The sequence below is a fragment of the Vigna unguiculata genome, chromosome 3 (genome assembly GCF_037176805.1).
Source record: "Vigna unguiculata cultivar grain cowpea cultivar isolate G323 ecotype 2 chromosome 3, ASM3717680v1, whole genome shotgun sequence".
Lineage (NCBI taxonomy): Eukaryota > Viridiplantae > Streptophyta > Magnoliopsida > Fabales > Fabaceae > Vigna > Vigna unguiculata.
Window position 1 is genome coordinate 62412870 of NC_140794.1, and position 17412 is coordinate 62430281.

The window sequence follows — 17412 nt, forward strand, 5'->3', positions numbered from 1 at the left end:
TTTTACGACTTCACTTCTCTGGTATACTGAAATAACTGTCATGACTTATGATGACTTTTTTTTTTTTTTTTAAAGACCAATATGTATCATGACGACTTCACCGATAAAATTGTTTTAAAAAAAAACAAAAATAAACCAATCCATATTTACAATTTCCACTTCAAACCAACTCCAAATACAAAAAAGTCGTGCCTATCATTCTTGGATTTCCTTGCTCGGGTTGTGGCTCCATTCTTTTCTTGTGGGTTGTTTTCTTTCGTTGCATTTTGTGGTCGTTGTTGTCAGTTTGGGTCTGGCTTTTTTTGCTAGCTTCCATTGGGGCGCACCTCATATGTGTTTGGTCTTCGTGTGAGTGAAGCCCATTTGAGCAATTTCGAGTACAATACATATAATCCTATTTCGTTGATGATAAATAGTTATATTAAAGACAGACTATTTGAGTGGTTCATCGTCTTGAACAATTTAGTGAAGATAAGTAAAAATCTTTTATTTGAACTATGTAGAAGGTGGGTTGAAAGGAGGGATGGTTTGCAAATTATCAGACCTACCATGTCTGATAACCGGTGCACATAAAAAAAAATAACTAGGATAAGGATTTTGAAAATTCTTTTTTAGTCAATTTTGCGCATTGTATTTGTTTGATATTTAAAAATTTGACTTTATGGTTTCAATTGTTATAATTTATAGATATAAAAACGAATTTAAAAACTTTTCTTTCAGTTTTCTTATTACAAAACTCTACTATGAAAAAGTAATATCTAAAAAAGAAACTTAATTTCTCATAATACTTCTACATAAAATATGATTTGAAAAAAACTTTTTGAAGCATGAAATACGTTTTGGAAATAAGTTTTCGAAATGAATTTTTTTTCGTATTTGTTTTTTCTTATTTTTCCTTTGCAAAGGCAATGGTGACGGATATAACGACAATTGCGACAACAACAATAACGGTGCAATGGTGAAATTTTTTCAAGTCTTCTCCTATTATTGAGAAGATAAATATTATTAGCAACCTTGGAAAGTGACAGAGTAATTATATTGAAGATATTACAAACATATCTATCTGCAATATTATTTGACAACTGAAGAACACAAATACATATATTTATTTTATCTTTGTAATAACAGAACATGGCACCTGAGTTTTAATTATGAAGTCAAACCATGACTTTTTACATTTGAACTCTTCATATTATACCTACATCTTCCACGTACGGTAAGCTGCAATGCAATACAACAATAACCCACATATATATATATATATATATATATATATATATATATATATATATATATATATATATATATATATATATATATAAATAATATTTTGACAAAAAAAAAATTGACAACTTTCTTTTATAACTTAAATAATATTTTTAAGTGATTTTGAAATATAAAAAAATTAAAAAGAAATAAAAAATCACTTAAAAATGTTATCTCAAATAATAAGATAACGTTGTCAAAATTTACTTGTTATAGTATCATTTTTCAACAAAATAAGACATTATTATGTTTAATTAGTCAAATGGTATCCATTTTCGTTTAGGTGTCAGTTTGGTACCCGCTTTTAAAAAGATGTTAAGTTTCAACTTTTGAAAAAAATGTCTCAATTAGGTCTCTTTTAAAAACAATATCAAACTTACACATCTAAACAAAATTTGATATTATCCGACTAATTAAACCATATTATTATTACGTATCAACAAATGGAATGAGGAATTTTTGACAGTCACCTGTTTGAGAAAGAGCCCAGTTGTTGTCTGAAGCAACCTGCCAAACAAAATGGCCAAGCAAACCATTGTTCTTGCAATAATTAACCTTGGCAGCTACACTCTGGACATCATCATAGCCAATCCATGTTGTTCCAGCATAGCAATAATCAGTGACCAGAGTTGAGTTGTAGACACACCGTGCTCCATTCTGGCTCACAAATGCCCTAATCTGGTTGTACCCCATGGACCCATCTCCACCAAAGGCAGAACCATTAGCAGGAGCATACAATCCATTGTTACTCCCATTCCTCAAACGCCACGCATAGCCATAATAGGGTATACCCATTGCTAGTTTTCGTCGAGAAACACCGGCGGCAATCCAAGATCTGATTCCTTGATCTCCACCCACTTGGTATGCTCCGGAATTTGTCTGATAATTCAACGAAGCCGGTGCTGCTGTTCTGTTGGGGAACCAATTTGGACCGTGGAAATCATAAGACATTACATTTATAATGTCAAAACTATCATTCATTGCCTTAGAAGGCATTTCCAATGAGTAGTAGTCGGAAGAGCGAAATACTGCACAACTAAGGAGCAAAATCGGCTTCCCTGAGTTTCTAGCTTCGCTGATCAGAGAAGTTCTGAATTCTCTGGAGAATATGCCAAAGTTTTGCATGTCTGAGGGAGTTGATGGATACTCCCAATCGATGTCAACGCCGTGGAAGTTGTTTGATCGGGCTAGTTGTATTGCCGAGTCGATGAACGATTTTCGCGAAGTGGGTTGACTCGCCATTGCTGAAAAGGTTGATGGATTGGAAGCTCCACCTCCTATGGATAATAGGGTTTTAACAGAAGGGTTCTTCTGCTGAACGGTTTGGGTGAATGATGAAAACTTAGCAGAGTTTGAAGAGGAAATTGTGACTGTGAAATTGGTAGGGTTCGTGTCGGCAAAGGCACAAAAGAGATGCGTGAAAAGTGTGGAATTGATGTCTGCTGCTGGGGAACCACTATCTGCGAACCAATACCCTCCTATGATGTTTTGTGCAGTGGATGCGTGGAGATGCAGCATGAAGAGGAAAAAGGAAACCACAAATTGAAACTTGTTAGAGTAAACCATTGCCATTGTAAAGAAGATTATGTTTCTGTTCTCTGGTTGTGAAGTACTTGGTTGTTCTTGTTAGCCATATTTATAGTTTAATTTTGAAAAAATTATTTTTTATTTTTTTACTCTCATTTTTTATTTTTTCATATGACCTAGTGTGAGTTATTTTTATTTTTTTTAAAATAGTGATATATTAATTAATAGTCAATACTAAATCACTATATAAAAAATAAAAAAAAAATTAAAAAATGAGAATGATAGTATTATTCTGTTAATTTTACACGTTGTTGATCAATACATTGAACTTGCACCACTTACGTACGTTGCATGCAATTGCATTTATAGAGAGGTCCAAAGCTTAAGTAGTTGACAAGAAAATATAGTTTGACATATTCAAGAACACTATTACTCGGACACATCAAATTTTTACATCCACTTGATATACACTCATTTATCTCTATTTTATTTATTTCTTTACAAATAAAAAAATATTTTTTTAATTATTATTTTACCTCTAAAAGTGGATTCTCAAGTAGTTGTTTTGGTGTCAAATAATCATTTTTCATATTTTAATTAAGGACACATAATTTTATAACTCAACAAATTTTCACACACATTTTACGTCTATTATTTCATTCTTCAATTTTATTTTTTTTACAAATATAAAAATTAACTTTTTTAATAATTAAAATATTTCTTGAAATGGATTTTCAAGTTGTTAAAGAAAATATTTTCCCCTTATTGAAATGAAAAATATGATATACTTACAACTCCATCTCGTGCATTCTCATTTTAGACCTCTACATTATTTATTTTACCACAATACGTTATTTAAGCCCATACAATATTTTGTTTAAATTTACTTTAGAATTAAAATATCAATTGACATATTCAAAGACTATATAATTATTTGAAAGAACTTTTCAAATTTTCATAATCACCACTAATTGTGATAACATGGATAATTAATTATATAGCTGACCTAAATTTAATTGGTTAAAGAAGTTAAAATAATTTATTAAATAAATTATTATTATTTTTTGTAAATTATTAGGTATGCAACTTTAAAAGAGTGAGTCAACATGACGTGAAAGATTTATGATATATCCAATTTTTTTTTTCAATACCATTAATATTATAATTACATTTAGGATGATAACAGGTTATGTTACTCATTACCCGTCTCGTTACTTGTGTGAGTACTAGTTTAAGAAATATTTGTGGGTATTTTAAAACTTATGGGTACCCGTGAATACTCGAAAATATTTAAAAAATATATTTTGTAAATTTTTAAAATTAAATTTAAATAAAATTAAAAAAAATGAAAAATTAAATATAAATTAAATTTCATATAAATTAAAATTAAATTTAATCTAATAAAATATAATTTCAATTTTAATTAAATTTAACTTAATAAAAGATAATTTTAATTTTAATTTTTTTTGCATGTAACAGGTACCGAGTGACGGAACATAAGTGTGATTCCCCCAATGATTTTTTTATATATTTAAAAAAATATTTATATATTATTACTTTATTTATATATTAATTTAGTTTGAAAAGACTTTTTTAAATTTATAAATCACGTTTTCCCTCTCTACTATAATTTCTTATACTTCTTTGTCTTTCTCTCTTCTTATTTTCATCTCAATTTTCACATCAATTCCTTATTATTTTCAAAATCAAATTGCACTACGGCAAAATTGAGGAGTTAAAGAACATTTTGACCGAACAATTTATTCTTTTGAGTAAGTTTATTTTTTATCCTTTTTTTTCGAAGCAATATGTTTTCCTCTTGTACGTAGTTTTTCTACGCTCTAGGCATATTTCTATCTGTTAGAGATAATCAAATCATGCTCTAATTGTTGATCAAATTTATTTAGATACAACTATTTTAGGCTTTGAAGTTGTTTAAAAGAAGAGAAGATTAAGAATCTACTCTAAGGTAAGGGAAGCTAATCATTTAGAAGTTATTAGCTTTTTTAAAATATTGAGTCTTGTTTTTAAGATTTAATTTGGGGTATTCATAATTTTATCTTTTCTTTTTGTAAATATGTGAGAGGTGACAAATTTATATTAGAAAAATTATGGTAAAGGGTAAAAAAAATTATTTTTTTTAAGAGGAAGGTTGTGATAAAGATGAAAAACTTTTTTAATTTCTTTCTTAAATTATGTGTGTTTTATTTTTTTTTAAATATGTATAATTTTTTAATTTTTTTCAAATTATATTTATCTTTTTAAATCAGATAGTAATATATTGAAAAATAAATGAAAATTAAATTAGGTATTTTTTTATTTCTTTTATTTAATGTTAATAAATAGTAAAACATAAAATAAAATATAATAAAGAAAAAAAATTATCAAGGTAATTTTCATTTTCTCTTTCCATTTTTGAGTTTTTCATATGTTGTACTCATCTTTCACCTTAACCTAATTTCTTTTGTTACCGAGAAGAAAATTAGTTAAACAGAAACTCATTATTTTTTCCTCATGTTTTATATCTTTTCTTCCATTCTTAAAGGAAAAAAAATAGTAATTTTATTTTGTCTCACCTAGTAGTGAAATACTTGTTTAATATTTAGCACTATTTTTTTATCTCATGACATTTTATATATTATTTTTTATGAATGTAGAAGAGTAAGTAATGTATTATATGATTTTTTATAGACAATTTTTATGTGGACTTGATTATCATAATTCTTTTAGTAATTATGTCTCTCATTTTTTTATTAGATCATGATAAATTATTTTTTAGTCTTAAACTTATTTTTTAAATAGATATATTGATGAAAAGCAAAAGAATAAATTTATTTTTTAAAATTGATAAAAGAAAAGTAAAGATCAAAATAAGACAATATTGTTGTTCATCACATAAAAATGAAATGAAATACATGACTATTGAATCGATACGTGCACATTAGTAAAATAGAAAATGAATATTTTGCAGGTAATATAGTTATTTATATTAAAAAAATAGCTGAAAAATTTAGCTATGATATGTGCAAATTAGTAAAATGAAAATTAAATATTTTGTAGATAATATGATTATTTATATTGAAAAAAAAATAGTTGAAAAATTTAGTTATGATTGAATTATTTTATATGGTCAAAAATATGAAAAAAACAATGGACAATCCTTTAGATATATGTATAGTTTCTTTTATAGTTATATCTATACTAAATTATGTATTCAATTTTATTGAATTAGTGGTAGTAATGTTAAATATATAAATTTTAAGTGTATTATTTTAGCTCCCTCATAAATTTTAGTCAAGATCCCCCACTGGTCGTGCTATCTTTTTAGTAAAAAACTAAGCAGACGATTTGACTTAGATGTTTTTATTGTTATAGGTAATTGAGTTGATTTTCATGGAAAGTGATATTGCAACTAGCTTTAGTTCTGATTCAATTATTGAAGATTTTAAGTCATTGAAAGAATGTAGAGGAACACTCTGACTAAATATAATTTTTTTAATATATTATTGTTGATGATAAACTTTATGTTACTCTTTCATATATATATATATATATATATATATATATATATATATATATATATATATATATATATATATATATATATTATTGTCATATTGTGATTCTAATGCCATGAGTGCTTCTTTTGAATAGAGAAAATGATGTAAAGAAATGAAAAAAAAATGTAATTAAAAAAATATTTATATATAACAAATATAGTTTGGTCCCCTAAAATTTTCATTAAAGTTCTGCTACTACGGGTACTCACGGCGCATAATATGATACTCACATTCAACCCATTTATAAACGGTATTTAAATACTTGTTACTCGTGAGTAATAATTACTCACAAGTACCAACTATCCATTGTGAATTTTATTGGCGGATATCTCCAAACACAAATATTTTTGTCATCCCTAAAATAGACGGGTACAATGTTTTTATTGAACTAACACAATTATTAGTTAAATTTCTCTCTAAACCATTATATCAATTATAACACGTATAAGCAAATCTAAGAAAGTAATGTCAATGTGTATACAATCATGTAAGTCTATTTGAAATACAGCTATCACATACCATAACATATATAATGAATTTGCAGCATGTTTTTCTTGACTATTGAAGTTGCTAATTAAGAAGTATAATGGACTGTACTACTGGTAAGAGAATTTTGGTGGACGTGTCTATAAGCCTTTGATGATTATTTTTCTCACCACTTATTAAAAAATCATTGACCAAATCTTATAAATAAAGAAATATTGAATAATTTTGATTTAGATGGTACTTTCACCAGAAGTAGTTACAATTATAAAATTTACTACTTTTGTAGTTTCTTTTTTAATTATTCTTTCAGAATTAATATAATATTTTTCAATATTTATAACCAATGTTTTCAATTTTTAGGATTCAAATGAAAAATTCAAAACATCATTTAATGTTTTGGTTGAATTATAGTTTTGATCTTCTTTAATATTTTTACTCGTTATTTTTATCTTTATTTTTGTTCTACTGTTTTAATCTTTATATTTTAGAAAACTCACAATTTTAATTTAATCTTTAATTATTTTCACATGTTTTATTGTATTTTATTTTTAACTAATTTAAAATCAAGACTTAATATATTGATTCAAGGCGTCTTTGAACAATAGTTTCACTATTAAAAATATAAAAAATAAATGAATACTGTATGCAAAATCGAATATTTGATCAAATTTATAATTAAAAATAAATAAAACTAGGATCATACAAATAAAATGAAAGTATTGAAATGCATATGAAACATTAAAAAAATAAAAATTACAATTTAACCCAAAGAATTAACTTGATGATAATGGGTGAGTTTGTTTAAAATTTCCCTTTACAGAATAATATTTTTACAAATAAAAAAGCTTATCATATTATTGTAAACATTTTATTAAACTTTTTTTTTAATAAGAATCTAGAAATGAACGGAGACAATATCATGTGGTTAAAAGGTGTCAGGAAATGAAACTCATTTAAGACAATAAAATCCTTAATTTAATTTTTTTTCCAGTTATCCTTATAGCTTAGGTTTGTGGACGGGGTGTTTACTTAAGTTCATAGCTATATAAATTTTAATTATAAATAAATTGTTAATTAGTATAGTCTGAAATTAAAACAAATTTTACCAAAAACCTTAAACTCACAGCCACATATAGGTTAGGCAGGTAAAATATCCAACTTTAGTTAATTATGTCTTCATTCAATTCCCTCACAATTTTGCATCACCATGCACCATACCTTATTCTACTAATTGGAAATTGTGGCTACCAACATCAATTATTCATCTTCATCCCCTTTTCACTTATAAATGGTAGGAATGCTAAAACAAAGTCTAATTTATGTAAAAAATAGGATGTAGATGTTTGGATACACATCAAAGATAAAAAATTTCGAATGTTAATTTTTTTTTTTTGTGATAGTGTCAATTTTGTAATAGAGATGACAAAAAAAACTATTATTGTAGTTATTATTTAAATTTCTCTTAATTTTGACAAATTTTTTTTGAATTATATATATATAATATCTAACTTTTTAAATTGATTATTGAGACGAAACAAAATATATATATATATATATATATATATATATATATATATATATATTTGTATATTAATACTTTATTACTAAAATGATTTTAATTTATTAGGCAATCTAAGGAACATAGGTTGACTTTTTTATTTAGTGTAGAAACTTATTTTTAAGATATAATTTATTATTTATATTATTTTTATAAATTATTTTATTTTTTATCTAATTATTATTTGATATTTTTATTTAGTATTTTTAAAATTATAATTTTTTGAATATTTAATGTTGAAGAAAAATAAATTACATATCTTTTTATATTGAATACTTCATGTTTTTTTGTTGTTGTGATTTTCTATTTTTTTGTAAAATAAGTATTTAAGTAATATTTGAAACGGTAAAAAGATGTGTATAATGATATTGACATATTCAAATCTTAATTTTTTTACAATTTATTTTGAATAACATCTAAGTCTTACAAGTACTTTAAATTTGTATTTATATTTTAATTGTATATTTGATGTAACTATTGAAATAAAAATTAATCATAAAAAGTCATTAAGTTGTTAAATTGAACAAGGACTATTATTTGTTCAACTAGACCAGATCTTGATGAAAAAGAAGTCAACTTTAAATTATTCATGTCAAAGCAGGTCAAACCCGCTAACCCGTCAAATAAATGGCAGGTTGGATTGATGTTTTCAATCCGTTTAACCCGCTTTGGTTTGGTCCGTCTAGTCCGTCAAACTCACGAGTCAAAGGCGGATCAGTCCACCATAACTTACTAACCCTTTTTTTTTTAAATTATGTTTAAAAATTTAAAAAAATTAAAAAAAATTCTATATTATATAAACAATTATATATAAAAAATTATAAACTATAATTTTAAAACATTTAAAAAAATTAAAAAAAAGTTGCGGACTAGCCCGCAGACCCGCCCTTAGACGGGATGGATTGCAGTGTCCAACCTGTTGACCTAATCCGCTTTTGATGGTCCAAAGGCAAGACAAATAAAAATGGGCCGGACTAGCCCGTTTTACCACCCCTACTTTAAATAAGTTTATTTGTATATATTTTTCTAAATTACAATCAAACTAAATCAATCATAAAGAAGAGATCGATTCGATTCAAATGAATTGAATTAAATTTTGTAAAAATATACACAAACCTTTCTAGAGGAAAAGGAAAGACAATATACATAGTTGAATTCATAAATTCACACATAATTTTCTCATTAAGAAACGAATAAGCATTTCTATTACAACAGAATTACCTAAACCAAGTAATAAAAAATATTAATAATTTATTCCATTGTATCGTAAAATTTTATATATTATAAAATTTCAAATTTATTAAATCTACGGATTTCAAATCCGATGTCTAAACCAATCAATTTATTTAGTTTACTTCAAACTGAATTAGATTAAATTAAAAAATTGAACTTATTAATTTATTTAGTTTTGAATTCGTTAACTTCTACTGATAGTTTACCTCGACAAGTCTAAATCTATATATTATTTCATAAGTCAGTTTCACTTTACATACAGATAGAAGGACAGAGTTAAAAAAATAAATATTAAATTGTAAATAAAAAAACAAGGATATACTTAAAATTTTTCAAATAATTAACGAAATAGTTTTTTTTTATCAGCTAACGAAGTAGTTGAGGGGACATCTACTTAGCTTTCTATTTAGTGCTTTCATTCTATATTTTTATTTTAATGATTTCAAAATTTTGTATGAAAAAGGGTTATTAGTAAATAGAAGGTATTTAATTTAATTTTTTCTTTTGAATAGTCAAAAAATCATTTTTTTTTTCACTTCCTTAAATAGGAAAATGTTATTTTGGTAACATACATTCATTTAAAAAATTATTTTAAGTGAAATCTAATTATTAAAATAAATATATTTATGTAATTATGAAAAAAAAGAGAGAAGAAAAAAAAATGGTAAATATCAAGTGTAATTTTCTTTCGTTGTAAAAGTATCATTGATCCTCAAAATAATATTAAATAAAGAGTATGATTTCTCTTCAATAAATAAACAAAGAGGTAATTGGTCACTTTATTAAATATATAAAAAAAATTAGAGTAAGTACGAACGAGTGTCACGAGAAAATAAATGATTTTCTAAAATGTAAATTTGCTTTTAATACATTGAATTTAAGTTTACCTTTTATTCTATACATTTAAAATTTAGTATTTCTAATTTATGCAATTAAAAGTTGTTTTTTAACCCCAAATTTCTTATACTTAAAATTTGTCAAGATAAATATTTTGAAACGGAAATGAATATTATTAGATATTTAATGATAAAAATGAAAAAACACTGTGATATAAACCTCCCGTAATTGTAAAAAATTTAAATAAATGTTTAATCATATTTAGGACAAAAATGCTAAAATGTATTTTTTTTAAATTAAAAAGCGAAAAAATTAATTTGAAGTTTGGAGAAATCAAATGTATTCACAAATTTGATACACTAAAAACATGTAAAGGAAAAGTTCTCTTTAGACGAGGTAGTCCATCATGCCCATGTTGAGCGCGTGCATTCACGCGTCTACCGTATTTTCCTCCTTTATGAGTCACTGTGTGAGCCCGAAGCTCAACCTCTCTTGCTCTTCAATGGCCGCGTCGTCCTCGATTCGAATCGCCGTCGTCGGTGATGTGGTAAAGTAGCTTCTTCCCACTTTCCAAACCCAACTTTTGCTTCTCATGTTTGCTAATTTTGGGACAATGCCCATGACCTAATTTGGGGTTTTCTGAAGCATGATTGCTGGAACTTTGAACAAGATTCCAAAGCGCTTGAGTTCTTGCAGGTACTTTTCTCCATTCTCCTGTTTCCATTTTTGTTCCCTGTTAATGAAAAAGCTTATGCATATTCTGCTGCCAACCCACGTGCCATTTGATTCAATCCTCGGTGCGGTGGGGTTCTGTGCTCTATGTTCTCTTTCCTATTCCCATTTCCATGCTATATAAGCTTACAAAAAATATTATAATTATGATAAAAGATTATAGACCAGAGTAATAATTTTGGTTATCCCAGTAAAAGGGAAAAAGGCTGAGGCTGTTAGTTTTCGTAGAGTGTTAAAAAATCTTACCTTGTCGTGAAATGCACCTTTCGTTTCTAGTATTACAAAGGAAAATTATTGTCTTGACTCTTGTCACTTGTTTGTTATTATTATTTTGGTCTTGGTTATTAATAAACCTTATTTGGAAATTTTATTATGCTGAAGTCTGAAGTAACCCGGTGCAGAGACTCCTACCTCCGAACCCCATCAACACAAATACTTAAGAGAGGTTGCTACAAATGGATGGATGTCTCTGTAATCTGGTGGAGATTGCTAAATTGGCTGTGTAGATAGACATTGAGCGTGTTTGTATAGAAAACTAGTAGTGTTTTTCTCACTGAAAAACAAAACTATATTTCCATTAGAGAAGCTCTAAAAACTCCTTCTTACTTGTATCCAAACAAGCCCATTTTTCCAGGTTAACTTTATGGATCAAAGTACAAATTTTTTAAACTCCTGTTTTCGGCCACTTGGTCATAGAACAAGTAATAACAATGGAATGTGATCAGGTTGGGATAGATTCCATTCCCATCTAGACCAAAATAATTAATAAACAAAACCCCTATTTCTGGAGTCCAAGAGTCACTTGGAATCGTAAAACATGGTACCTGCTAAAATTATTTGGCTAGTTGCTCTTTGATGTAGAAAGGTCGTGTAAGATCAAATCTTGGTTAGAGATTTAGGAACAAAATGATAAATGAAAAATTATAAGGAATTAAAACTAGAGAAATCAAAATAAGAAGTAAGAAAAAAAAAATCTTGTCCTTTTTGCACGTCATGAAGGGGAAAGAAAATGAAGAGAAAGTTGTGATATTGCATATTCATCTATTATTAATTTCTGTTGAGTTGTTGCAACTACGTAATGTACAATACTATAGTCTTGTTTTCCTATATCTGATTTATCAATCTAATCTAGTCCTATGTTGAAGTGCAGCCAGATTTGGTGCTGTTTACAGGCAAGCTTTGCTTTACTGCTGATCAGCCTATCACACTACAGTGATTTTTCTTAAATGCATTTAAGTGTCTTTGCTTCCTCTATGCCTATTTTAATTGTTATGGAAATAGCTGGTGTACACCTATGAAAAATCAGTATCCATCTTTAAAATTGAATGCTATGGCATTGATCTGTTTAACTTCTAAATAACCTAGGAGTATGGTTTGCATCAATAGCCAGAGACCTGTACAAATCAGCATGTGCCAGGTTTATGGCCTGTTAATTTATCTTGGTTGTATATTGTTATGATTAATTTGTTATATGATTCATCTGTCTATTACCGTTTCAATCCTTTATCAACTGTCACATTCAATCTTGTTAGGTGATTTTGGTGATGAAAATCTTGAAGTCGTTCAGAGTGTTGCAAATGTTGAATTTGCTAAAGCAGTTATATTGGGGAACCACGATGCTTGGTTTACTAGACAGTTTTCTAGAAGGTGAAGTTTACAAGTTTGTTCCTGGAATCATTCTTTGTGTGTGTGTGTGTACTCTGTGAAAAAGGTTAATGTTGTTTGATTATTCCACAAGGCTTAATGAAAATTTCATTTTAGAAATAGATAGAAAACTAGGAAAATAAACTTTCAATTTATGTGTACAGTATATCTTTTTTGTCCCACCACCCTGATAACAAAATGCAAACACACACCAAGATAATCCCATCCGTCCAATCTTTTTGACAATACAAGTTTTTTATTATGTCAAAAGGGTAATTTGTTTGTTTTGTACCCAGTGGGTGCTAGTTGCAAATGCTGATTTCTGTTCAAATTGTAAATTAACACTTTGATTCAAATATTAGCCAGGAGAAGGATAAAGTCCAGCTTCAGCTAGAATGGTAAGCTTATCTATAAGTATTTGATTTATTCTGAGAAAATTTTCTCTGATTTATTAATTTGAATTATGCATTTCAAAAGCATATTTGTTATTTCTGTTTATGTGCTTATATAATACTATAGGTGAATTAACTTGTGCACAGGTTTAACAAAAGAAAATGTGCTATATTTCATTTTCCATTAAATGTTTAAAATGAGATTTTAAAATATCTATGATGAATTTTTTGTTGTTCCGGAAACTTGTCAATTCTAGAGAAGTTACCACTTACTGAAAGGAAAGTTGATTACTTTAGAGTTCTTGTTGACACCTTTCCCAGCTTAGTTTTATCCCCAATCTCAATCACTATCAATTTCCATTGACTTTACTTATTATGCTTTTATTATTTTATGGAGATCCTTAGAAAATTTACTGATAAATGAATCTATCAATATAAATTCAGCCTTGGTGAGGAGCATGTGGCTTATCGACGATCAGACTTCCCTCTAATAAAAGTAAGCGTTGTTGGTGGACGGCCATTTTCTTGTGGGGGTAAATCATTGTCCCAGAAAAAGCTTCTTTCTGCAAGGTGTGTATTGTAATGAAGCAATCAGACAATTCGATCCTCAAAAGGCTCAAAATTTATTTAGTATTTTCGGCTTTCCACCTTAGTTTCTAATGCCTACAAAAGAGTTAAGTTCACCAATCACCATTTTGCTCCCATCACATTATCACCTTGAAGGAATGCTGTACGATCTTTCCAACAGTTACTCATATTGTTAACTTTTGATGCTCTTAATGTATTTCTCTGCCCAATCCTGCCTTGTCTTGCCTCGCCTCATTTAATTATCCATTATTATGACAACAGATAATCCGCAATAGAAGTAGAGTTAAGTGGCCTTTTATGATTTGTCTAGAAGATCATATATGTTGTATTTTACTATTACTATAATTCCATTGTAGTTCGAAATCATTTTATCAGTTGAGCTTTGTCATAGATATGGAGTCAAAGACATGGATGAGAGTGCTAAGAGAATCCAGAAAGCTGCTCTTGGCACACCGGATGATCATTTTCTTATATTACTTGCACATAACGGGCCCACAGGTGACACATGACATTTCAATTTTGTTGTCAGCTCTAGTGGTACTGCTTGTCTATCATACACACCTAATACACTTCCTGATGTTTAAATTTTAATTTTGTATAGGCCTTGGTTCTGATTTGAATGATATATGTGGAAAGGATTGGGACTTTGGGGGTAATGGCGATTATGGTGATCCAGGTGATACGTATATGTCATAACTTACATTTTTTATTAAAATCTTATCTTTTTGTGGTTTTGGCACTCAGCAATAATGTCAGTTGTCAAGGCCGTATTCCAGCCTCCCCCTCCCGCTTATTATTATTTGAATCATAATCTTTCATTTCATTTCAAATGCTTCTGTATGTTATTGTGAATAATCATTTCCGTTTTAGTGGATTTGTACCTTAAGGTGCCAATTGCCAAGAGCGATGGAGATAATGCAAACACAACAAAACTGAGATACAATTTTTACCTAGTTTAATATGTTTATATGACAGATCTAGCACACGCAATATCCTTGCTAAAAAAGGATGATCAAGTATCAATTCCTTTGGTTGTGTTTGGTCACATGCACAAAGAGCTGGCATATGGCAATGGCTTTAGGAAAATGATTGTGGTTGGCGCTGATAACACCATATACTTGAATGGGGCAATTGTTCCTAGGGTCAAAAGGTTGAATGATGAAGACAAGAGAAGCTTGGACGAGGAAAGTGCTCTTTCCTCTTCAGAGGCAAAAGGTACCAGAAGAGCCTTTACTTTACTTGATATTTCAGAAGGAAGAGTTGCTAAGATTGCAGAAAGTTGGGTCTCAGTTGTTGAAGATAGGACCACATTAGAAGAAGAGCACATACTATATGAGGTCACCTAGGATCCTCATCCTCCACATTTAGGTTCCTGCCTCTGTCAACGATTTTAATGCGTAGATGAATAAAGCCAAGGGTGAAATATGCATCGATGCTGATTCCTTATCCCGATGAATAGTATTTAATTTCATTGTTAATAACTACTGTATAGACTACACAAATGGCATATGCTCTGATACTCATTCCTTATCTAGCTGGTGTGATTTATTGCTTGTACCTCTCCTCTATTTCATGTGGCAAGTCAAATGTGGAGGGTTCGTATCATATTATTTTCTTCCTAGCATAGAGGACTGAACTCACGTAACCTGTTTGTTTTGGTTGTCCTTGCGCATTTGGATTCATGTTGAATGATATGGGTGGGTCTATTGGATTGCACAGGCTGTTCCATTTGCCGTCATGGTGACTAATCTTTTAACCTGGCACTGTCTGTGTGTGGTGCAATTGTATTGTCCAAATTTTACTCCCTTTTGCAAGCACTATACACGGATTCTGCAGCTGATAGGTTTGGAGTACATCATTTTCACGCTTTGGCAGATGGCTGTGATCCCATTTGGTTATGAAATGACTCCCCTGACTTTTAGCTCCAAAGTAAAGGTTAAAGAGGCTGTGATACTGAAGGTTGACCAAACTTTTAATGATTTGATGCTGGCTTGTTTCCTCTTTTTATTAATTTTTTTCTCTTGATGAGTTGAGAAAAAGTTTCATTCACATGAAAGAAATGACCCATTTCCTAGACTTCCTCGATTAACCTTGCTGTTGGTGAATGACACATTACACGAATACCACTTACAATCATATACAGGTTCCTTAATTTCTTATGTCATTTGTCAGCACTAACCAATCATCTTTCCCTTCTATATAATAATCTCTTTTTTAAGCTTTCCATTCTGCAAAAGTATGCAGTAATATTATTTGGCACTGTCTTTTCTGTTTTGCTTTCTTAAGGTTTGGTGCACCGAATTCCAAGCAGTCTACGGGCTGTTTTTGACTCGTCCGGTTCCTTTACAGCCATAGGATAACAGAAAATAAAGTGAAAAAGAAAGCTTAAAGTAACTCCAAATACTTTCCTTGGTAAAACATTGAGTTGATTCTGACCCTGCTAAAAATTGCTATTAACTTTATTGTAAAATCTGGGGGCACCATTTTATAATTGTGTGGTGAACATGACAGCAAATACCCCACCCTATTGGCCTTATTTTAGTGTCCATACATAATTTGATAGAGAACTCTGATTCATTGATCTCTACATGTTTCCCTCATCACTTTTGATATAGTATTAACATCATTCCTTCATTTATTAGGGTTCCTACTTTTCTTCTCCAGAGGCCCCTCTTCTTAAAGATCAGTCAATTAAGTTTCTCTAGTTTTTCTACCTATCTAGTTTTTCTACCATAAAGCCAACACTTTAGTCCATTTATTATTTCCATTTCTTTGACAACTCATTTATGTTTTCCAACTTAGCCTAAGGTCTTTCTAGATAGGGTTAAAACTTGCAACTTCCTGGCACCATACTAAATGCGTATTTTACTTTGCTTCGTCATCCTCATAATTAGATTACTGCAATTAAGATTCTGAATTTGGTACATCATATTTTGTTTCATCAGTTTTAGAGGTGGCTCGCTAGCCTTTATAGGGACAATCACTGAAATTCTATCTCAAGCTTAAGGGAGAAAAATATAGGTCTGCATATGTCTAACTGTTCCAAGCTTAAATGAATATTAATTGAGGCTCAGCTGCATGATTTTCTAGCTATGCACAGTGCATTCTAATCCTTCAATTTTCAAAAAATACTTTAAAAGGTTGAACATGGTTAAGTACTTGGTGACAAACAAAACCATTCACTTTACCTGTTCGTTTAATTTTTTACTCTTCAGCCAAAGGGATTCAGCTTTTGTACCTTTTTGAACATGAACTGCTCATAATAATAATGCCATAATTTATCAGAGAGTAAATATAGAACTTGCTCATTATGTCAAAGCAGTTTCCTAACAGCATGTAGAAAGTTGCCATAAAAAGGATTAGTTTGGTCATTATGAAACAACATATCAAGAATTTGGTCAAATTTTCTTTCTTTTTCTTGGGGGTGTTGAAAGTTGTCGAATGTCAATAGATAACATTTTTCATGATAAATATTTAAAGGTCGTCCAATAATGCACAACTGATAAATAATTAACAATCAACTAAAAACAAATAAATTATTGTCAACTAATTAAAGTACACTGAAAAGTAAAATCCTCATGTCCTAAGA

The 17412-nt window shown here is 29.0% G+C and overlaps 2 protein-coding genes across 3 annotated transcripts; one reads left to right on the forward strand and one right to left on the reverse strand.

The window, feature by feature from the left end:
* Window positions 1–153: 153 nt before the first annotated feature.
* On the reverse strand, window positions 154–2885 carry LOC114174919 (class V chitinase-like). 2 transcript variants are annotated; one of them, XM_028059651.2, is made up of 2 exons: window positions 1737–2885; window positions 154–394 (listed from the first exon to the last, which is right to left on the reverse strand). In XM_028059651.2, exons 1-2 carry the CDS (start codon window positions 2836–2838, stop codon window positions 306–308), a joined length of 1191 nt encoding a protein of 396 aa, XP_027915452.2. In that variant the 5' UTR covers window positions 2839–2885; the 3' UTR covers window positions 154–305. The 2 variants fall into 2 exon arrangements, with proteins under 2 accessions (XP_027915452.2, XP_085526989.1); XM_085670863.1 differs by lacking the exon at window positions 154–394 and adding an exon at window positions 407–1221.
* A 7927-nt stretch (window positions 2886–10812) lies between these two features.
* LOC114178265 (Calcineurin-like metallo-phosphoesterase superfamily protein) lies at window positions 10813–15539 on the forward strand. Its single transcript, XM_028064076.2, has 9 exons — window positions 10813–11014; window positions 11113–11163; window positions 12350–12371; window positions 12732–12846; window positions 13206–13241; window positions 13680–13805; window positions 14215–14321; window positions 14425–14499; window positions 14799–15539. Exons 1-9 carry the CDS (start codon window positions 10874–10876, stop codon window positions 15167–15169), a joined length of 1044 nt encoding a protein of 347 aa, XP_027919877.1. The 5' UTR covers window positions 10813–10873; the 3' UTR covers window positions 15170–15539.
* Window positions 15540–17412: the final 1873 nt, after the last annotated feature.

Bases quoted from the DNA above. Each gene is read 5' to 3' on its own strand.
- LOC114174919 (XM_028059651.2), bottom strand. From the start codon at position 2,838: ATGGCAATGGTTTACTCTAACAAGTTTCAATTTGTGGTTTCCTTTTTC. The intron at 395-1,736 runs GTGACTGTCAAA...TCAACGAAATAG, and splicing joins CTGGGCTCTTTCTCAAACAG to GATTATATGTATTGTACTCG.
- LOC114178265 (XM_028064076.2), top strand. From the start codon at position 10,874: ATGCCCATGTTGAGCGCGTGCATTCACGCGTCTACCGTATTTTCCTCC. The intron at 11,015-11,112 runs GTAAAGTAGCTT...GGTTTTCTGAAG, and splicing joins TCGCCGTCGTCGGTGATGTG to CATGATTGCTGGAACTTTGA. The intron at 11,164-12,349 runs GTACTTTTCTCC...GTTGAAGTGCAG, and splicing joins AAGCGCTTGAGTTCTTGCAG to CCAGATTTGGTGCTGTTTAC.